The 24,429-nt window shown below is 35.1% G+C and overlaps 1 protein-coding gene across 1 annotated transcript in view; it reads right to left on the bottom strand.

Moving 5' to 3' along the window:
- CNBD1 (cyclic nucleotide binding domain containing 1) overlaps positions 1 to 24,222 on the bottom strand; it is a 621,665-nt gene extending 597,443 nt beyond the window's left edge. Inside the window, 1 exon segment of the mRNA XM_044683798.1 lies at positions 24,144 to 24,222. Within this exon segment, the coding sequence (XP_044539733.1) occupies positions 24,144 to 24,222 (79 nt within the window).
- Between the last annotated feature and the right edge of the window lie 207 nt (positions 24,223 to 24,429).

Here is a 24,429-nt window from a genome sequence, read left to right as displayed (position 1 = left end):
GTGGAAACACAGAAGAAAAACAACTGCTTGAACACATGGGTTGATGCGGACATGATTAGGATGTAGACTCTTAATGACCTCCCTAGAACAATTATCAATAATATGGAAATAGGTCTCGACTGATGACACAGGAAGAAACCAGTGGTAATGTACATCAGCTACTGAAGGGTGGAGGTAGAGGGGGAGAGAGAGCAAGACCATGAATCATGTAACCATGGAAAATTTTTTTCTAAAAAATTTTTTAAAATGTAAAAAAAAAAAAGAAATTGTTACAGTCCTACGCAAGATCCAGAGACACCACCATCTTATTCTCTTCAATGATTACTAGTGGAATCTCTTCTCTTGGTTTACTTAGGTGCAAGAAATAGCCTGTTTCATATTCTTAGTGAATAGACACTTATTGCCCTCTGCCTTACAATGCTTTCTAAACTTTGCATTAGTGTTAAAGTCTTTCTTCAAGTTACACTAGAAAATTTGATGTCTTTGAACTCTTAGTAATGACTGCTAGAGTTATCACAGGAGTCATTTTGATTTAAGGAATTTATGAAACATCACTGTCTCTTGTGGATCAAAGGGAGGAACTGAAAAGTCTAAATTGAATTTATATCCCTTTTATTGATTCTATTTCCAATTAATTGGCTTTCCCTTATAATTGTCTAAGTCAAGGTGCTTTATCTCTGCACTTAATTCAGAATTAAGCCAGTTTGTAATAGGTTAGATGTAGAAATCCAGTTCTCTTGCTTATTATTGTTCAGTTCTTACCTCAAGAAATGTAGCTAACCTTCTGGGTTGTAGCTTGCTATAAGGGAGTTAAGCTAATATCTTTACACCATTCAAACTATCCTTCAAAGATGTCTGGTTTGCTGTCCCAAAAGTCTGGTACATTATCTCTAAACCACAACTGGACTCAAAAAATGAATTCTTCTTAGACACAGGAGAGAAGGAGGTCATTGCTAGCCCCTCACTACCACCAAGCTTTCAAACAATCATGTTGTTCCTTTCACCTCACTTTTATAACCAATCATCTTGTCCACTACCTCATGATACAAACTTCTCTGTAGTATTCTTTGTAGTATGCTTATAAAAATGAATCACTTTTTCAATTCTGGATCTTTGGTTAGAAACTGAGGCAACTATTGCCCCATCTCATTCTCAGGTTACCAGCTCTGATAATAAGATATCTTTCTCAGAGAAACATATCTCAGTTTAACTTTTTGTTAAATTTCATTCATAACATTTCCAATGAGCAAATGTCTATTAATTTTATGGCTGCAGTCATCATCTGCATTGATCTTTGAGCCCAATAATGAATCTGGCACTGCTTCCATTTCTTCTCTATTTTCCAGGAAGTGATGAGACTAGTTGTCATGATCTTTAGGGGTTTTTTGTTAAATTTAAAGTCAGTCTTTTCACTCTCCTCTTTCACCCTCATCAAAAGACTTCTTAATTCTTTACTTTTTCCATCAGAGAACTATCATATATGTATCTAAGATTGTTGATATTTCTCCTAGCAACATTAATTCTAGCTTTTGATTCATCCAGCATTTCACATAATATACTTTGCAATTAAGTCAAATAAGGTGACAATAGGCAGTCTTGTCATATTTTTTTTATCAATCTTAGACCACTCAGTTGTTCCATGTTCAATTCTAACTGTTGTTTCTTGACCCAGATACAGGTTCCTCAGGTGATAAGTAGAATGATCTAGTACTCTCATCTCTTTGAGGACTCATTACATGTTCTTATGATTCACACAGTCATAGGCTTTAGTGTAATCAATGAATGCATTTTTTCCTAGCACTCCCTTGTTTTTTCCATAATCCAGCAAATATTCATCATTTGGCCTCTAGTACCTCTGCCTCTTTGGAAACCAGCCTGAGCTTCAAGTAGTTCTCAGTTCACATATTGCTGAAGCCTATCTTATAGAATCTTAAGCATAACCTTGCTAATATGTGAAATGAGTGCAATTGGTCAGTAATTTGAACATTCTTTGGCATTTCTATTCTTTAAGATTGAGCCATAAACTAATCTTTTACAATTCAATGGCCACTATTGGATTTTCCAGATTTTCTGGCATATTGAATGCAATACTCTAATAGCATCATCTTTTAGGATTTTAAATAACTCGGCTAGAATTCTGTCATCACCCCTAGCCTTATTGTTACCATTGCTTCCTAAGATCAATTTGATTTGATTTGTTGTCCAGGATATATGGCTTTAGATCAGTAACCACAATATTATGTTTTTTGTTGATTTTGATATCTTTCTCATATATCACTTCTGTATATTCTTGTCACTGCTTCGTAATTTCTTCTACTTCTACTAAGTCCATACTATTCTTGTCTTTTAATAATGGACATTTTTCCATTTTTATATCTCTAATTTTCTTGAAGATATCTCTTGTATTTCCTGTTTTGTTGTTTTTTTTCTATTTCTTTGTTCACTTGAGAAGAGCTTATTTCTCCTTGCTATTCTCTGGTGTCCATGTGCAGAGACACCTTTGAAGTTGTTGAAAAAGAGCTATTGAATCTAGGAATAAATATTATTTTGTCTATCTTGTTTTTTTATTTCTACTTTCCTATAAGTTTTAAAATATATATTTATATATTAATATACAGATATAATTTATATATTTATAATTATACATCTGTGAGAATACATACATTAAAATTTTTTGTGATAAAAAAATAGTTTAGTGACATCTGCCTTGTTCCATGTGTTTATATGGATCATTTCTGTTTAACTAATGTATCTTCTTTAGTATCGCTCCTAGAATATATTTTTGGCAAGTAATGGGCATTCAATCTAATTAGGAATTTTTAGCACTAGAAAGAATAGAGGATATCAAATTATGTAGATAGAAGAAACCTTAGAGATCATCCAAATTAATCTCCTCTTTTTATAGAGGAGAAAACCAGAGCCCAGAGAAATAAAATTATGTGACCAGAACTACAACTAAAAACTAGTAAGAACTCAGAGAGTTCAGTAGTACAGTGGGTAGAGTGCTGATCCTAGAATCAGAAAAAGCTTAGATACTATCTATATGAACCTAGGCAAGTCATTTAACCTGTCTGCCTCAGTTTCTTCAACTGTAAAATGATGGTAATAACAGCATCTACCTTTCTGGATTGTTGTGAAGATTAAGTGAGAAAATATATATAAAGCACTAAGCATAGTGCCTGGCATATAGTGCACATTTAAGAAATGTTTATTTCCTTCTTATTATTCTTCTTTCCTTCCTTACTTCTATTACACTCTGCAAAACTTAATAGAATTCATTCTATATGCTGGTCCTAGATTTAGACCTAATTCTGGGAAAGTATTTCTGCTACAATCTTTTAGAAGTGGAAGGAGTAGTAGCCCTCAGAAGTTACTTCCTATTCTCTAGGAAGTGCTTAAATTTGAGTGTGAGTGTGTGTACGTGTGTGTGTTACTCTTTTGGTGGTCTGATAAAACCTTTTCTGCAATTTCTCAGACTAATAGGGTTTTTTTTCAATTATTGGAGGATATGCTAAATTAGAGTTAGGAATTTTTAAATTAAAGATGTAATATTTTTCCCTTTGAAGTTCACTAAACATGAAATGTGTTCTATGGACCCTAGTTAAGAATATCTTCATTAGTGGTCTTCAAACCAAGAATGGTTACTTTCCAGGTATATTGCTGAAGAATTTAGGACAGCTAGTTGATGGACTGGATAAAGTGGTGGATTTGAAGTAATGAAGATCTTAGTTCAGTTCCTCCTTCAGATCTTTACAAGTTCTCAGGTAAGTCACTCATTCTTTTGACCTCCATTCCCTCAAATTTAAAATAGGGATAATGACAGTATCTACTTCAAAAGGTTGTTTTTGATTATCAAATGATGTACTTTGCCAAATTACAAAGGTATGTAAATGCTAACCATTATTATTAGTTAGTTTGTTCAGGTACAGGGTTGACTAGATTACCTCTCCAGTCCTTTCCCAATCTGAGATTCTGACTTTTGATGACTGAGAAAACACTGTCCTGGACACTTTCCATCCCACTAAATGCTGAACACTTGCCCCATAGATTAGCCTAAGATCACTGATTTACCAACCAACTATTTTGAGAACCCTCATCCCTTTCCTTCAGAATCTAAACTAATGGATGAACTCCAGCTTTGGGGATTCAAAGAAGAACATTTCAACTGAGTAGTCCTCCTTCTGGAGTCCAAAGACATTTGGTGTAGTCTTGGTGAGTCTCTAATTCTTAAAGAACTGTAGTTCTGATTCAAATTTTCTCTGCCCATTCTGCATGGCATCCCAATAAGGATTTTCTACATTTTGTCTTTCTCACTAGACTGTGAGCTCCTGGAGAGCATGGAATGTTTTTTGCATTTCTTTGTATCCACACAATTTTGCACAATGTCTGGCTCATAGTAGATGATTAATAAATGTTTGTTGACTTGATTTCACTAGGTGCCAAAGACAAAGACAAAAATAAAATCATCTCTGCCGTCCATCAATATTCTTCTCCAGCTACTGAACAGAGTGCTTAAGAACCCTCCAAATATAGGTTTAAACCCCCTAATGATATGATGGAGCCAAGTCATAAAATCAATTTTCCATCTACATGTTAAATTGAAGTATTCTATTTCCATGTTCAAACCTGTGGACCCTCATCATAAAATCATATGACCCTGTGATTTAGAGTGACAGAAACCTTAGAATTCCCATTTTAAAGAGGAAATGTGGATTAAGAGGATAAGTAAATTCTCCCACCTGGTAAGTTTCTGAGGTAAGATTTGAATTCAGATCCTTCTAACCCTGTGCCCAGTAAATAGAACTCCAGATAGAAGCAAAGGCCTGAATATAATGGCATTTTCAAGATTGTATGATATTTGCAACATATGCCCAATTACAGCAGTTCAGGTCAATGGTGGTTTGTATTACAGAAAAAAAAAACCCAAGTCAGTTTTATGAGGCATCTCCCATTTTCCTTCACAGTTCTCCCATTTTCAGGGCCACTCAGTTGTCATTATATTAGAGGACAACCCTAATAGACATTTCATATAATGTAACTGTTAAGGAGAAGGGAAACACCTAAGTGATGTTCCTTTAGATAATTCCTAAGCTAGACAATGACTCACACTAATATAGCCAGCACCTGCCACCCCCCCATGGCTTGGTGAGACTCTTATTAGGTTACACAACACAATATATGTCCAATGCACACAGGATCTGGAAATTCTTGATAATACACAGTTTCTCAATTGGATTGGCATATTGTAGACCTTTTCCACTGCTCACTGCATACCATCACAAGGATTTCCATATTCTGGTTCTTCCAAACCTCCCTGACAAGCCTAATCCACCATAGTACCCCACTGACTATAAGTTTTTTATACTTATATCCCTCTCCTGCCTATCTCCACTTACTTAAATATTTCTTCTCAATTAATGAGTCAATAAATTTTTCTTAAGCACCTACCTACCATGAGCCAGGAATTGTGCCAAGTGTTGTGCTTGGAGTTCCCAATTTCATTAGTCTGAGTTAAAATCCCACCTTATGCAAGAAGCCTTCCCAGACCCCTTAATCTTAGTGCATTTCCTCTGAGAGTATCCTCAGTTTATCTTATATATGTCTTTATTTAATATTTTCTTAGATTTATTCATTAAATTCTTACAATAACTACAATGTTAACTTTTGTCTTTCCTTTTACTTTGAATAGTATTTTGTATTGTAATTCGATTCAGTTTAAAAACAACCATTTATTAAAATGCCTAGTATATATAAAACATTATACTAAGCACTGCAGATACCCAGTCACAAATGAAAAACACTACATGTACTATTGCTTCTACTTCTTTATTTTGTATTATAGGTACATTTATAACATTACAAGACTTTATATACATTGATGGTAGAGTCTATGCATTGCTTATCTTTCATTTCTTCTGGTCTGCAGTACAAGATTCTTTGTCTAAATCTTACATATACAATTTATTATTTTATGCATGTCATCTCACCCTTTAAAATGTGAGCTCTCTGAGGGCAGGGCCTGTGTTTTTTGCCTTTCTTGTATGCCCAGGGCTTAGCACAATGCCTGGCACATAATCATATGTGCTAGTTTCCCCTACCCAAAAAAGGGGGCAAGAAATTAGTTAACTAATGCATTTGTAAAACTTTAAGAAGTTTACTCAATTACTGGATTCTAATAATAAGGAATTGGAATTTGATGAGCTTAAATTAATACTGTTTTAAATTCAGGTTTCTGAAGGATGAAATTTGACTTTATATGAATCCTTAGTGGTCTAAAAATTAATCAGCAATGACAGATGCCACTTTCCAAATATGAAATTGAAAAGTGTGAAAGTTTATAATGAAAACTGATTACTATATACATGATTTCTACTGGTCTAATTTTAATACAGTTTAAAAGATTGATTCATAATTAAGTCTCCTTTTACCTATACAAAGCAAATAAAATGTATAGAAGCAAAGCCCTTGGATTCTTTAGTTTCACATGAACTAACATTATACATGATTAAATTTATAAAACGGTAAAACAATATCTTACTGTGATGATTTTTCTATAATATAATATTACATGATAGCCTGAGTAAAAGATTCCATAATCATTTGATCCAATGACCTCTTGGGCTTGAAGAATTAGAAAAGGACAATCTCACTCCTTTAGATGAGCAGCAAAAAGTAGGTGGGGAACAAGTGATTTGACTTGGCTATATAACAGAGGACGCCAGAGAAGCAGTGAAGTGTATAAAGAAAAGATAACTAGCCTTGGAATTGGAAGATCTAGATTAATGTTCTAGATCCACCTCTAAAAGCCTATGTGGTCACATGAAAGTCTCTTAAACCCCTTGGGTCTATTCCCTTATCTATAAAATGAAAGTAACACTTACACTGTCTTCTTTGTGCTATATGGCCATAAAGGGGGGAAAGTTATCATGTATATTTCATGAGCTGCCATCATTTGATGAGATTGAAGGTGGCAAGAAATCAGGAAAACAGGACTTGGAGAAGTTATCAAGAAACTTCAAATCATAGAATCATAGACTCCTAGAGTTAGAATGGGTCTGAGAGAAAAATCTTATCCAATTTGTAACTGAAAGAAGAATATTTTCCACTGCCTAACATTTTGTTCCTTTAGTCATTCAGCCTCCAGTGTCTTACATATAGTAGTAGTTGCTTAATAAATATCTGCTGGATTAAGTTTTAAGGGACTCTTGAGATAATCTCATACCTAGAGATCATTTGTATTTACTGATTATATGCATTATATATAGTAAAATGAAAGCTCCTTGAGATCAGGAACTATTTGTTTTTTGTCTTCATATCCCCAGCACCTGGACCAGTGCCTGATACACTTTCATCATTCAGTGGTTTCAGTCATGTCCTACTCTTCATGACCCCTTTTAGAATATTCTTGGCAAAGATACTAGACTAGAGTGGTTTGCCATTTTCCTTTTCCAACTCATTTTGCAGATGAGGACTGAGGCAAACAGGGTTAAATGATTTGCTCAGGATCACATAGCTAGTATATAACTGAGGCCACATTTGAACTTGGGAAGGTATTTTAAAAGTGTTTCTTGAATCAAATCTAATCCATTGCCTTCTTTTAATTTTAAGAAGTTATTCTTTTCATTGAATGAAAATTGTGCTCTCAGACAAAGCAAAACAAACTTCATCTTTTTCTCCTACATAGAAGCCCTTCTTAAAATACTAAAGAGATATCTATCATACCCACTGCTTCACCCACTTAATCTTCTCCAGGTTTAACATCCCCAGTTCCTTCAATAAGCCTCAGTAATCTTATCATCCTGGTCACTCTCTTCTGGATATTCTCTAATCTAGTAATATTATTCTCGATTTTTTTGAGAATTTACCCCTGTATTCTATATAGAAGATTTTTTATAACAGTATAGTACAGCAGAGCTATTTCTTCTCTCATTTTTTATACTATACCTCCCAAGGAAACTTAAATCAGTATTTAATTTTTCAGACTCTGTCACACTGTTACCTAACATTGACCTTGTAGTCCACTAAAACCACAGATTATATTGTTATCTGACCATGTCTCTCACATCTTGTTCAAGAATAAAATAATGTCCTTATGAAGTTAAATTTTTTCATCTGAGAACAGGACTTTATATTTGTTATCACATTAATTTATTTAATCCATCTTTCCGCCCTTTCCAGATCATCCTAAATACTAACAGTCATTCACAGGCTACCTATTCCTACCAACTTTATGTCTTCTACAAATTCAAAGAGTATATTATTGAGAAAAAAAATTAGTGTCTTGCTAAAGGAAGATCCCTTCAGCACTCCACTCAAGAGTTCCTTCTGAATTTAAGACCAAGCAAGAGATAGAGAACATTACAAAATGTAAAATGAATGACTGGATTATATCAAATTAAAAAAGGTTTGTACAAACAAAAGCAATGCAACCAAAATTAGAAGGAAAGCAACAAACTGGAAGAACATTTTAATTACAAAACTCTCTGACAATGGTTTAATCTCCCAAATACATAAGGAACTAAGTCAATTGTACAAAAAAAAAATCAAGCCATTCCCCAATTGATAAATGGGCAAGGGGCATGAATAGGCAGTTTTCAGATAAAAAATTCAAAACTATTAATAAGCACAAGATAAAGTGTTCTAAACCTCTCATAATTAGAGAAATGCAAATCAAAACAACTCTGAAATACCACTTCACACGTAGCAGATTGGCCAATATAATGGTAAAGGAAAATAATAAATGTTGGAGAGGATATGGCAAATTGGGACACTATACACTACTAGTGGAGTTGTGAATTGATCCAAGCATTCTGGAAGGCAATTTGGAACTATGCCCAAAGAGCTTAAAAGACTGCCTGACCTTTGATCCAGGTATAGCACTGTTTGGTTAATACCCCAAAGAGATAACAAAGAAAAATACTTGTACAAAAATATTCATAGCTGCGCTCTTTGTAATAAGGGGATATCCATCAATTAGGGAATGACTAAACAAATTATGGTATCTGATAGTGATGAAACACTATTGTGCTGAAGGGAATGATGAACTGGAGGAATTCCATGTGAACTGGAAAGACCTCCAGGAATTGATGCAGAGCAAAAGATCAGAACCAGGAGAACATTGTACATAGAGATTGATACATTAAGGCACAATTGAATGTAATAGGCTTTTGTATTAGCAGCAATGTAATGACTTGGGATGCTATACACATCCAGAGAAAGAACTGTGGGAACAGAAACACAGAAGAAAAACATGATCAATCAAGTAGTTCAATAGGGATACGCTTAGGGTTTTGATGTTAAAAAATCACTCTACTGCAAATGTGAATAACATGGAAAAAGGTTTTGAACAATGATACATATATAACCCAGCGGAATTGCTTGTCAGCTCTGGGAGGGAAGAGAGAAGGGAGGGATCATGAATCATGTAACCATAGAAAAATATTCTAAATAATTTTTTAAAAAGAATTCCTTCTGAGTTTATATAAATCTATTAACACCTAGTTTTTGGACATCATCCAAAAAAAATTCTGAATTAATCTAATTGTACTATGTCATCTAATCCACACTTTACTATTTTGTCAACAGTGTAAGGAAACTTATAGGAAAGGCTTTATCAAAGACTACTGAAATTTCAAATGAGAAAATGCATGCATACTACAATTGTACATGTTAAAGCATTATATAAATATCAGTTATTATGTCTGCAATATTTCACTAAGCTGCGAGTCTAATAAATTAGTAAAGAAATGAAATTAAATCTATGTGGCATGATTTGTAATTAGGGAACCCATGCTAGTTATTATTGATCACTGATTCTCTTTTTAAATTCTCCTATCCTATCTCATAATACATTCTAGGATTTGTTTTTAGTAATGCAAGTCAAGTTTTTAGATGCTTTTCCTAAAATTTGTCAAATTTATTTCCTAAAGCTGAAATATGATTGTGCCAATTCTGTCCGCAGGAAGCTTCAGTGGTTCCCTCTTGCCTCTAGGATTGAACACAAAATCTCCTATTTGACATGTAAAACCCTTCAAGATATGACTCCAACCTACCTTTCTGGGATCAGGTCACATTATTCTCCTTTTTTGAACTCTATATTCTAGACAATCCTACACACCACATCTATCTCTGAATTTCTAACTCTGTATAAACTGTGCCTCATACCTGGAATTCACTACTTCCTCAATTCTACCTTGAATCCCCATTTTCTTCAAGATTCAGTTCAAGAGCTATCTCCTGTGTATGTCTTAACCTATTTAACCCAGTTTGTTATATCTCACCCTCTCCCACTAAAGCAAACACTTTGCATTTATGTTTTGTACATTTTGTTATTATTTTTATCTGATTATATATTCCCTCAGGAGAACACAAGCACTTTGATTTTAATTTAAAGTCATTTGATTTCTTTGTCTCTGTATCCACAGTCCCTTTCCCAAGTCCTTGGCCCCTAGTGAGTGCTTAATAAATGCAAATTTAGTTTAACTTTTCTTCCCATCCCTCTACCTCTATTTTCAGTTTAAAACACTTTTGAGCAGATCCATAAGTCTCTCAACTAATACATTCTTGATGGCCCTTATTAGATACACTCTGTACTGCAGAAAGAAGTCATTATTTCTAGGTTGTCACTGTCCAAAATCACCAATTCCATCTTTTTAAGTATCTATTTACTCATAGAATGGTTCAGTGGAACCATTTGGAAGAGGAAGAGGAAGAGGAAGAGGAAGAAGAAGAAGAAGAAGAAGAAGAAGAAGAAGAAGAAGAAGAAGAAGAAGAAGAAGAAGAAGAAGAAGAGGAAGAGGAAGAAGAAGAGGAAGAAGAGGAAGAGGAAGAGGAAGAGGAAGAGGAGGAGGAAGAGGAAGAAGACCTGTTTTTTTTTAAATCCTTGCCTCTCATTGCCCAGGGTTTCTTGTGTGACGTTGGGTAAATCACCTCAGTGTTCTGGGCCTCAGTTTCCCCATTTTGAAAATGGAGTATTGAACTAGATTTCTAAGGTCCTTCTAACTTGAAACCCAATGATTCAGTATCCCCTTTCTCTTCTAAAGTCCTACCTTTCCACTGGAAGCAGTGGCAAAAACACAACTTGTACTCTTAAAATATTCATTTCCCTAACCAGAACTTCATAATGCCAAGAAAAACTTTATAATAAATACTTCTTTCGGAAGTCTCATTTGTCTCTGTAATCACTTGAAGTAGGGATCAGATTTTAAAAGTTTAGAGATATCTTCAACCTCATACCACACACATAACTTTAGAAAATAATATATCTAGACTGTTGATGTAAAGTTGACATATGAACAGCTCTGTATCCCCTCAACAGTCACCAATAATCAAGTTATATCTCTTTTTTTCAGTTCTTCTCTATATTCTAAGGGTGTGAAATCCATTATATATCCTCATAGATCCAATGCTCCTTTCCTTCTCTATGTCACATCCTTTACCATAAGCAAAGCAATATGGTATAGTGAAAAGAACTTTGACTGCAAATAAGATGTAGATTCAAATCCTATCCCTGATGCTTATAATCTATGTGGCACTGGGCAAATCATTCATCTTCCTTGAGCCTCAGTATCTTTTATATAAAGTGTGTGGTGGAAATGGGGGGAAGGTATATTAGATGGCCTCTAAGATTACTTCTAGCTCTGGAGCTATAATTCCATGATTTTTTAACCTCCTTACCCCAGAAGGATTTCTTTCTACTTAGTTAAAGCCCATTTCTTAGTTTTTCTCCTAAAGAATTTCTTCAGTCATTTACTTTAGTTGAGCTAGGCTAAAGGAAAAAAATAGTTTGCTGCTATGATGGAGTTACTGGAGAGTAATCACTAGAATAAGCCAGCACTTGGCAATATTGTGAGCAGTATAAAGCTGAGGTAAGGCTGGCTAAACGTTTAGTGACTGAAGAAACTAAAGCCCAGAACCCAATGCCACATCCCTCAATGTTATAGATAAGTATTTATGTGTGGATTATTATATTGTGAATTAATCCGTGGGCCAGTATTGTCATACTTATGTGGTATATTAATTTCCCCTGTGTATAGGAGAAATAGGACTGTAGATTAAAGCACTTATTTTGTTGAGTGGTAGCAATATGATAAAGTTATTTAAATTGCTCAGCAGAACCTAATGTCAGTTCACTATAACCTTGAGATTGACTACAGGAGAAAAAAATAATAATTACATTATAAAAGCATGGTCATAAAAATACATTATCTTAATAAAATAAATTAATATTAACACTATAATAAAATCATAATCATAATAGAATAATAAATAAAATTAATTGTATTAATAAAAAATTTGAAAAATTAAAATAGTTGTATTCACTACAAAGAAACTACAGCAGTCAAGCAATTTTAATATTGAGGAGCAACAATTAGTACCATTCTGCCCCTTCCATACTGTTAGCTCCATTCTGGCAGAATAGAAAAGAAGAAAAGTGGCTAGGGAAAGAAACTCATCCCATGTGTTCTAGTTTAGATAAAGTATCTTTTGGCATCATGAGAAGAAAAAAATCGAGAGTTGGACATTATTATTTATTATAAACCAATTCAAAACAATTCTCTTAAAGGTGCTCATATCTCCCTCTTTATTAGTCATTGGTCTACCATGCAATGTTAATAAAGTGTGACCTCTAGTGGAGATATATGATTTCCAATACAATTAGATGGAAACATTTCCTGTTTATGAGCCTCTACAGGATTCATTACTTTGTGAAGTTATCTGATCAAAATATTCTAATTCTTAACAGTCTAAGCAAAGAACAAAAAAGATTGTTTAGGGAAAAAAGAATATCATGGCTAAAAGGTTACTAAAGAAAAGAAGGAGATTAATGGGATATAACTGTGGCATCTACCAAAAAGGGTACCTTCCTTATTTCTTGTTCTAGGCATCATAGAATTTCTGAGTTGAAGGCAACTCGGAGGCGATCCAAGTCTAATCCATAAAAACTGTCTTTACAATGTCTCTAAAGAGTAATTATCTCTACTCTACTTAAAGCAGTAAGGAAGAAGTCACTATTTCATGAGGCAGCCTCTTATTTTTCTTATGGACAGCTCTAATTTTCAGGAAGTCTTTCTTATTATCATACTTCTTTGTAGCTTTATTTACTAGTCCTTTTTGTTCTCCTGTGTGAAGCAAAGCAATCTTAATTCCTCTTCCTTCATGACTAAGGCCTTTATAATCTACATTCAAAATAAAAATTACAACAAAAGGTAGGTTTGCTATTTAGGGAAAGATCGCACAATGAGCATCTGAGGGAGAAAGAAGCAGAACTACAATTTTTTTTTTAAATTTGTCAAGTACAAAGTACTTTGAAAATTTTAAAGCAGTGTTTTAAAAAGGAGTGAATTCAGGGTTATCCCAACAAATAAAACATGTCTATGAAATTTTTAGTAAACCTTAAAAAAAGAGAGAGAGTGAGTTGTTATTACTGCCGTGTTATTAGATTGAGCTTCATCTGTGGCTACTGTGCTTGGTTTCAATTCCATCATCCTCTTCAAATGCCCATCACCCAGAAACTCATCAACATGCAGACTGCTTCAACTTTGCTATTCACATTTCATCAGGAGCTTCAGTTGCTTCTACCTCTCTGATTGGAGAGCAGAACAAAAAATACCTTTATAAAGGGCTCAAGATCCCAAAAATCTCTTCCTTTATCCATCAGTCACTCAGCTTGGTTTTAACTCTACCATCATCATCATCATACAGATTTCCTCCGACACTAGCAACTACTCCTACCCCAATTTTTAGCTTCCTTTTGTACATTGTCTTCCCCTATTAAATTGTAAGTTCACTGAAGGCAGGGACTGTCTTTTTCCTATTCTTTTTATCCAGAGTCCTTAGCAGAGTGCCTCACACATAGTAGGCCCTTAATGTTTCTCATAGCATAGCTTCACACTGGTGGGGCAGGCACCCTTATGAAAGAACTGAAATTCAAGATTGAAAGAGAGCCCCCTCGCTACACTAAATGAATTCAATGCCCTGAAAGAACTTGCACGTGTGATTGTAGGTTTCAGGTTGCAAATTGCAGGTTTTCTGATTCTCAGTGATTTTAAGGAATCGTGGAGAATAAAGAGGTGCTCCAGAGGACTGGAGGTCGGCAAATAGTGCAATTTTCCAAATGGTGAAGAAGACCTGGGCTACAAACTCTACATCAGAAAGTTTGATGTTTATCCAGAGCAGAGATCCAAAATGAATCACTGAACAATAGGTTTGTAAGCCTTAGGAAGGAAAGTGATGATAACTAGCCCTGGCACCAACTCAATACAGTTGAGTAATGTCAAAGTGACTCATTTCCTTTTTGACAGGAGTTACCAAACTTACCAGATCAAGGGAATGCAAGAGAAAAAAGTAAATTTGCATTTCAGCCAACCATGTCTTAAAAGGTGAATGGAAAGCTGGTCTCAATACTGGGAATGCCTGATCTTAAAGTCTTGCCTCTGGTCTATACTGCCTGTATGTATGTAATGCCATATGTATTTAAGCAAATTCTCTCATTCCTTGGGCAAGTCACTTAATTTTTTAGGGCTCCCATGAAATTCTCCAAGATTATAAGTTCGAGAGAATTGCATTGGCAGCTTGGTGGAAGACATATTTTATGCATATGAAATCTAATCTAATCTCCCTGTTCAAAAATGTATCTCATGGCATTATCCTGGAAAATATGGAAAAGTGTAGACTAGTCAACAGTACAGGTGGGTAGATTTAACTGGTTGAATAAATATACATATTAGTTGCTCAACGTCTACCAGGATGGAGGCCTCTGGCAACACATGGCAGGAGAATTTTCCTTGGCACTCTGTCAAGATTTTCTCTAAGATTTGGATGAATTTATGACCAAAACACTTATTAAAATTATAGACAACATAAAACATCACATCAATTGCAGATTGTGTCCTCAGTTATTTTAAGGATTCGTGGAGAATAGAGGTGCTCTGTTGGATATGAGGTAGGTATATAGTCTAATTTTCAAAATTCAAAATTTCAAAAATTTCAAAATTAAAAAAACAAAAACTAGGCACAACTACACGTATATCAGTAAGGCTGATATTTATCTAGAGCAGTGATTCCTAAAGTGGGTGCCACTGCCCCCTGGTGGGTGCTACAACGATCCAAGGGAGCAGTGATGGCCACAGGTGCATTTATCTTTCCTATTAATTGCTATTAAAAATTTTTAAAAAAAATCATTTCCAGGGGGCTAAGTAATATTTTCTTCTGGAAAAGGGGCAGCAGGCCAAAAAAGTTTGGGAACCACTGATGCTCTAGATTCTAGAGCAACAACCTAGACTGAATCACTGAACTGTATGTTTGTAAGCATTAGGGCAATTAGATGGCACAGTGGATAGAGTGCCAGGCATGGAGTCAGGAAGACTCACCTCCCTAAGTTCAAATATGACCTGAGATACTTGCTAGCTATGTGATTCTAGGCAAGCCACTTAACTCTCTGCCTCAGTTTTCTCAACTGTAAAATGAACTGGAGAAGGAAATGGTAACCCATTCCAGTATCCCTGCCAAGAAAACCCTAAAAGGAGTCATAATGAGTCAGGCATGACTGAACATCAACAACAAACTTTTAGGAAAGGAAAGTGATTGTCTGAAAAAAGAAGCTAATTCATTGGCTGACAATTATGATCCAAAAAGATCTTTCAGGAGTCGAGAGTAGGGTTGAAAGAGGGGTCATGGACTTGAAGAAATTTAATAGGGAACATCTATAGTCCTGCATTTATATTCCAAAAATAATCACCTGTACATGAACAGAATGGGGAACACATTTTCTTTTTTTCAGTTTATGTGAAAAAGGCTTGTGTTTTATTTACATGAAAATAGGCCAAATCTACATTGGGAAATGGGTGGCCCCAGAGTTAACAAAATTATAGGCTGCATCAATAGAAGTAGAATGCCCAGAAATGCTTTATTGCTATGTTCTAAATAGGTCAATTACACCCTGGAGCAAGTCCAGTGGAGACTAACTAGAATGGTGAAAGGATTTATTATTATATGAGGGATAGTTAAAGGAACTAGGTATGTTTAAGGTGGATCAATGACCCACCTTCAAAAAATTGACCTGAAAGACATCATGGAGCCACAGATTTAAAAGTGGAAGGAACATGGAAATCATCTGATGAAGCATCATGCTAAATGTATTCCTTCAGAGAAACAATAATTCTTAGTGTATCTAAGTTTTGGATTTAGAGGCAGACAGATCTACATTATCCCACTTCTGATATGAGTTGTGTTATCGTGGGCATGTCATACTTTATGAGCCTGATTTCCTATCTGTAAAATGAGATTCATAATACCTATACCATAGGATTATTAACAAAACCTAAGTGAGGGAAAGTAGAAAATGATGCAGTAGGAAGAATTCTAGATAAAGAGCCAGAAAAACTTAAATTCAAATCATGTCTCTTACTCTTAAGAGCTGCATGACCTAGGGCAAGTTACTTAACTTCTCTCCTCCTTTTATTCATCTCTAAAATAAGGATGTTGGATTAAATGACCTCTAAGGTCCATCCCAACACTCAGTCTATGATTTAGATATATTTTGTGACACTTTCAAGTTCTGTGTGAATATCAGTTACTATATTCAAAGGACAAAACTAGAAACAATGAGTGAAACTTATAGAGAAGCAGGATTTCACTCAATACAAGAATTTCCTAATAATTAGAGCTCTGAATGGGCTGTCCCATCAGGAGGTCTTTGAGGAAAGAACACTTGAGAATTTTGTAAAGAAGATTCCCAAGTGTGATAGCATGGTGTTTCTCAAAGTGTGGTCTAGGGATTACTGAGGCTGTCCCACAATCCTTTCTGAGGGTCTATGAGGTCAAAACTGTTTTCATAATACTGAGGATGTCTTTATTTCTAATATAGAAAATGTTGATAGATAGAATTCACCTAAACAAAAGTTCTTTGTGGAATCTTTAATCAGAGAGTAAAGAGGTCCTAAGATGAAAAAGTTTTTGAGAACTACTGGAAAAGAAATAAACTACATGACCTCTAAGAGTCTATGGAGATTGTGTTACCTCATGTCGAAGGTCAAAAAGCAAATTTTCCCATCTAAATTATCCTAATCTAAATTAGCTCATGACCCTTTCCAGACAGATCTATAAAGAATTTAAGTTTCCTAATGCAGAGAAATAACAACCCAGTGCCCTGAAAAACTTACAGGTGTGAGCTTTGAAGAATCATAAAGTAGAGGGAATCTTTATTAAAATCTATCTCCTCCCAAATGGGACCTTCTTTTCTCTTTTTCCTGTTGCTTTGAATTTTTATTGTTTGGTTTATTTTAATTATTACTTTCTTTTCATTATTCACTTCTGGTTTCTTTTTGCCTTTCTTCATATTTTCCCTACGTGCCCCCCAAAACACACATACGTGCATGCATATACACATGCACATCTAAGTTATTCAGTGGCGTATCAAATTAACATGGTTCTATATTTCTATTTACACAAGTTAGCTGGGGACACATTTCATATTTGCAACTCCTTACATCACTTAAAAATGGAACTTTTCCAGGGACAGTATCCCTGGAGGAAAAAGGAATCTTTAGAATTCATAGGCCTAGAACTAGAAAGTCCTTAGAAAATCATCTAGCTCATTTCCTTCATTTAAAAGTGAACCTTACTGATATAATTTGCCCAAGGTCACAGAGTTAATAAGAAATAGAATCAAGATTTGGTGACCTCTTTTGATGACAAATCCAGAGCTCTTACTACTTGAACCCTCAAAGTATTAGACCTGAGAAAACATTTTCCCTCCTGGCAAACATGAATCAGGGGCCCAAAGACAGCAAGATCAAAACACAGGAACAAGGTGTTTATCCCTATTCTAATTCCCTTTGTAATGGGGTTTCTACCTTCATCACTGTCTCCTTTAGCCTTTCTGCCAGTTGACAACCACCATGGTGTATCCACTAATTCCCTTGAGGTCATCATCCATGGAAAAGCATTAACATTCTCTCTTCATCCCCAGAAAACCAAAGGTCAGAATTTACCATAGGGTCAAGTTTTAGTTTTAATGAAGGATAAGTTTAATCAGACATCAAGAAACTACAAATCTAATGTTATCTCCTTTATGTTTCTGTTCAGGATCTCAAGAATAGAATATACCTCAGGCAAAGCAGAAATCTCTCCTCATTTTATTAATGTTATTAATAATATTAATGAAACCAATGAAAGATTATTACATGAAACCAGAGAGTTGTAAAAGTGGTTTCCACCTCTCAGATCATAAAGTTCCAGGTGCAACTTCCTACAATCTCCAAAAAGAAGAAAAGAAAAGAAAAGAAAAGAAGAGAAGAGAAGAGAAGAGAAGAGAAGAGAAGAGAAAAGGAAAGGAAAGGAAAGGAAAGGAAAGAAAAGAAAAGAAAAGAAAAGAAAAGAAAAGAGAAGAAAAACCCTTCTTCTGCTTGAACTTCTCCCTCCCCAGAGTAGGAATTAACTAGCAGCAGTCAGTGAGGCATGTATTTCCTTGATTCAGGTGCTCCTTCACCCAGGTGGGCCACAGACTGTGTTAGCCACTGGGTTTTTAACCAGTTCATATCCAGAGCAAAAGGGGAGCTATTTCATAGCATGAAGGAAAAATGCATCAAAACCTATTTTGTCCCAGGTCTGCCAGGCTGCAGATTCCCTGCAGCACAAGGACCACTGCTTGTGGTAAGGAGAGCAAGAAGCAAGGCCACCAGAGGACAGAACTTAAAAGGATTAGAAGACAAGTTTTTAAGCCCTAAATTGGCACAGCTGCTTAACTACTTGGAATGCCTCTGAGCATGAAGTATATGGGTAATGAGGCAGTACTAGCTGGGCCTTTGGAGAGGTGTGATGTGTTCAGCTGTTCCCCTCTCTCATCACAGAAAACAATAGAGCCACCCAAAAAGACATCTTGCAAAAAGCCCCAGGGAACTCTACCACTTAAAATGTAAAATGCCTAAGTATTTCAAGTGCAGAAAAGGACTGTGCTCTGTTTTGTTTTGTTTAGGTTTTAATGTTTAGAAGACAAACAAGCTATCAAGGCAATTCCCTGTGCTAAAGAGACAAGGATATTTATGCTGTTTTGTTTTCCTTATCTCTTAGAAACATCCTTCTTACTTCTGCTGGCTACAACTTAGCTCCTTCCTATCCTTCTCTTTTTTAGACATCAGGCTTAGTCCTATTGGAGCTTGACTTGTTTATTTGAGATTTATTGGCGATTACCTTTTCAGCTTTGACTCTATCAGGGTTTGTTGGTTCCTCTTGCCCTGATTTTTATAGGACTAGACCTACCTGGGAATCAGGAAGCTCTTGGTTTGATTGGAATTAGCACAAAGACATTAGCTATTGAGCAACCAGGGCACATCTCCCAAGAGAAGTTGATGAAAGAGACATCAAAAAGGTTTCTGAAGAGAAGCTAAGAAGTATGTACCCAGTTCTTCCTAATACAATCCTCCCTTTGAAGTCATTGGTTTGGCTTGGTTTTCTTATTTGTTTAATGTATGTTGAAAGTCATTGATAAATGTTGAAAAGGGGAGTGGTGCATTACTGAATATCCCTAATTTGAAATAAATTTTATTTTTTTCATAGCTCATCTGTACTGAATTAAAGAGACTCCTAGATAGCTTAAAATAATCTTATTGTGATTTTCTTATAATTATCCTTACAATCCAAGGATGTTAACGCCCAGCTAGTCTAACTAAGCTCTGTTGTTGACAACTGTGGTTGGGTGGGGAAAATACAATATTTTCAAATTATATCCAGAGTAAATATCCTCAATGAAAAAAAATAAATTTTAAACTGGAACATGCAGGAGCTCATTTGGCAAAGGACTTTGTCTAATACATCTTAAGGCATTAATAAAATGCAAAATTCAGAAATTTCTCTTATATATGTTTTTAATTTTATATACATATATATATCAAATAGAATATTTTCTGTGAGAGATTATTACATCTCCTGTTTTATAATTATTTAAGAGTATTTGTAACCACCAATTAGATATTTGAGAGAATTCACTTTCCATTTTCACAATTAATTTTCATTGACCAACAATAAGGAAACGGTTTTTGACAGCAATGTGCTGGAGCCAACTCAACCATCTAGAAAGCCAATTGTTCAATTTTTTATGTAAGTACAACAGGGCTCCCATCTCCTGTACCTATGGGGATATGGTGAAGAGGTTCTAAGACCTACCACGGATGACTGAAACTGCGGATTTAAACAAATACCTGCTTACCCCACATATAACACAGAGACACTGCTGCCACTGGCAGACTGCTGTGGCAGGCCTTCAGGTACAGAGAGAGAATACCTTTACCCCACTGTGCCTACCCAACTGCCCAGGGCCTGTCTCTTCATGTTGGGTCCCAGACTTAATGGGTCCTTGAGCTCCATGTCAGCTTCTTCATTCCTGCCTCCTTTTCCTCCTTGGAATGACTAAGGATAACAAAACCAGTGGAAAGCAAAACCCTAAATAAGGAGAGGAGGAACTGTTTATTTATACCATGGAAATCTGCAAACTACAAATCAAAAGCTTCATTTATTATTTTGTTGACTGAATAGACATAAGAAAGTACTAATAATTCAGATTAAACAAAGTCCATGAGTATTTTTTTCTCAGAGACAGTTGTTAAACATTTATCAATTTGTTCTCAGTTACTAAAGTAGAAACACGGAAAGAATTGATCAATTCACCATAGAATTCATTATAGACTATTTCATTTTGGTCTTCATATCCCCAGAGCCTGAAACACAAGAGATATTTAATAAATGTTTGTTGACTGATTAACAATGAGAGGAAGTATAGGAAGTCTGATGTTGAGTGAATTTCCTTATCTATAAATAAGAAGGCTGGACCAGATGCCATTTAAGGTCTTTTCCACATCTAATTCTATTGTCCTTTGTATGATATGCATAAAAAGTTTAGATAGAGTAGTTTGCAAAGAGTTCAGAGAAAAGAGAGACAAAAATCTCATAGACTAAAAATGCTAAAGGAAAATAATATGACCTGAAAGGTATTGGAAACTCTTGAAATTCTGACGACATAACATTTTCATAGAGAAAGGGGATAGTGTCTAACAAAAAAGATATAGATACATAAGAAAAGCATTTATGTAATGATAATAATAATAATAATAATAACTAGCATTTATGCGACTCTTTGTGTTTGGTATTTCGCTAAGCACTTTACATTATCATCTCAGCCCTAGGAGGTAAGTGGTAAAATAACCCACATTTTACAGATGAGGAAACTGAAGCTAATAAGAGGTTAAGTGACTTGCCCAGGGTCAGTCAGTCACACAGCTAATAAGTATCTGAGACTAAATTTGAATTCAGGTCTTCCTGATTCTAGGCCCTACACTCCACCACACCACATAGTTGACCCATCAGTATATAAATTTGAAGGGAAAACGTAATAAAGGATGAATGCAAAGGCATGATAAGACTTTGTAGCAATAGATTGAAAGCCCTAAAGCTTAAAATAATCCAAGGCTGTGGATAATATCAAATGCAATGAAAAAAGGGGAGAGTAAACTATATTAGGGAAACTATGATCAAAGAAGAAATGGAACCAATGCTAAGAGAGGACTGGTTAATGATAACTGCTCCCTACCCCCACCACCACCCCAGAAAAAGCTTGAGACTATTTAATTCATATTGCTTCTGCTTCTGTGCCTCAAAGGATGATCCTTAGAAAATGATCCTTGAATTTCCAGAAAAAATGGCCCAGAGGGAATTCAGACCCAAAATAAGATGGGAGAGAACAAGAGAGCACTAACTACCATTAAGATTTCAAGTCCATTTAAATTTCATGACAAAGTACTGAATGCACTGTATATGTGATTAATGGAGCACTTTTAAGAACCTCAAAGATCATGGAGACTCTTAAAGGACTCACTGGACTGAAGATGGATCACTAGACCAGTGGATAAGAAGGTAATTCTATAGACATAATCTACCTAAACTCAAGTAAAACATTCAATAAATGTTTTTTACTTTTTTACAATTTCTTTTTTTCTTATTTTACTTTCTTACTCTTGACTTTCTTACTCTAATCTTGTGAACAAAATGAAGAAATATAGGCTAAACAATTCAACAGTTAGGAAGATTAGGAAATCACTGGACAGTTGGACCCATATTGTAGTCTTTTAATGTTTTGGCGTCACCTAAGGAGAATATCTCTAGCAAAATATTCCAGATATCTGTGGTCAAGTCTGAGCTATATAAAAATACTTCATGATTTGGATGGAAGGCATAAATAGCAAACTTTGCAAATATGCAAATGATAAAAAGTTGGGAGGATTAGACTAAAATGTTGGCTGATACTTGGGATCCAAAAAGATCTTGAAAGACTAAAATGAACGTTAGGCTGATTCTAACAAGATGGAATTTATATCTCCTCTGTACTTCTAGAGTTCCTAAATGAAATTTAACATTATTGTAAAATCTTCTATTTTAGTTTATTTAATCAGCATCCTAAGTATAATATAGAGGAGATATTATTAAACAAGAGTTCATTTGAAAAGATCCTAGAGATTTTGTGAACTGCAAGCTCAATATGAATCAATAGTATGATGTAGCGCTAACTCAATATAAGACTGACTTAAGAGACACAGTGTCCAAAATAAAGAAAGCAATAAATTTGACAGTATTCTGCCCTGGTGAGACCACATCTGAGATATTATGCTCAGTCTCGGAAGCTACACTCCAGGAAAGACACTGAATAGTAGAAGAATATCTAGTTTGTGACAATTATGATTTTAGTCAACAATCAATCCTTTAAGGTGCCTTGTACATGTCAGGCATGAATAAAAGACAAAACTCCCTACTCTCAGGGAGTTTACATTCTATCCAATGAAATAACATGTACACATAGAGAAAAATCTATAAAAATAAATGAGGGCAGTTTGGGGGATTAGGCACTAGTTTTTATAACATTTGAGAACTGACTGATTTCAGTTCAATTCAACAAGTGTTCAGCCTCTACCAGGTTGCCAAGTACTAAGCTCACTGACAGACATACAAAGACAAAAAATATATATATCTGCTCCTGAGGTGCTAAATTCCTTCTACTGAGGGAACTGATATATACACAAACAAGTAAACATGAGAGGCATACAAAATCCATACAAAGCTACTGGGGAGGGAGAAGAGAAAATTGAATTTGACAAAATTAGGAAAGATCTCACATAGTTGGAGCCACAAAAATGAGTCTCAAAAAATCTAGGGGTTACATGAGATAGAGAAGAGAGAACATTCCAAGAACAGAGATGGCCTATGGAAAGACATACAGATAGAAAATGGTATCTCATGATTAGGGAACTAAAGAATAGTCTAAATGGAATATGAAGTATTTATAGTATAAGTATCATGTAGAATATAATAAAACGATTTTAAAGTGTGTGTCTATGTAATGTATGTATACATATAAATCATATAAAGTATCAATAAATGTAATCAACCTGAAAAGATGGACTAGAGTCAGATTATGAATGAATTAAATACTAAAAATACTAGGTTTTAGTTTTACTTAAAGACAATGACAAGCCAAGCCATTGAAGCTTCTTGAACTGAGGAAAAAACATATTCAGACCATGCTTTAACCTTGTCAGTTTGGGAGTTCTGGTTGAAGGAATGCGAATATTTATACTAGAAAAGAGAAGACAGATTAGGGCATCCAATATAAGAAGAACTATTGCCTAAAAGATGGGTAAAAATTGTTCTACAAAGCCACAGAAGGAAGAATCAGGAACAATGTGTGGCAATGACAGAAAGGCAGCATTAGATTTAATGAAAGAGATAAAATTAGAGCTATACAAAGAAAGAGTAAGCTTTTTTGGAAAGCCGATGAATTGTCCTTTATTAAAGGTCTCAAAAAAAAAAAACCCAACCCTGAAACAAATATAAAAACCAGTTTTCAGACCATGTGGTACAGTCAAGGGAAACAGTAGAGGGAAAACCAAGAGACCACCCATAACTCAATGTATACATTCAGGCATTTGATATCTTATTCTGTGTTGTTTCCTCTTATGAAATGATGGGGTTGGATTAGGTGGCCTCTGTGTCCTTTTCTAGCCATTCTGTGGTAGAAGTTACATGACTGGTAAGCCCTGTGATAGATTCATTGAAATAGGTAACAAATGAAGGAGCCCCCAAAAGTATTCTTCACTCACTTGGTACGCCTCTGTATTGAAAAGTTGGGGCCTTTGCCAGATTAGCCAAAATATTCTCTGTAATAGAGTAGAACGGCATCTTGATATCCGAAGGCTTTTTTGTTTAGACAAACAGACTGAGTCTTGAAGTCAAAAGGATATCACTTTTTGATGACATCATAAATCAGAATTCTCAAAGTGGCTTCTGATAGGTCAAGCCTTAGTAATACAGTTTTTTTTTAATGACTAAATAGTTCTCCAGCAAATGAAAGAAATTGTTCAGGAAGAATTTTTTTTTCACAATCTG

The sequence above is a fragment of the Gracilinanus agilis genome, chromosome 1 (assembly GCF_016433145.1).
Source record: "Gracilinanus agilis isolate LMUSP501 chromosome 1, AgileGrace, whole genome shotgun sequence".
Classification (NCBI taxonomy): domain Eukaryota; kingdom Metazoa; phylum Chordata; class Mammalia; order Didelphimorphia; family Didelphidae; genus Gracilinanus; species Gracilinanus agilis.
This window is presented reverse-complemented; position numbering and strand designations above follow the sequence as displayed.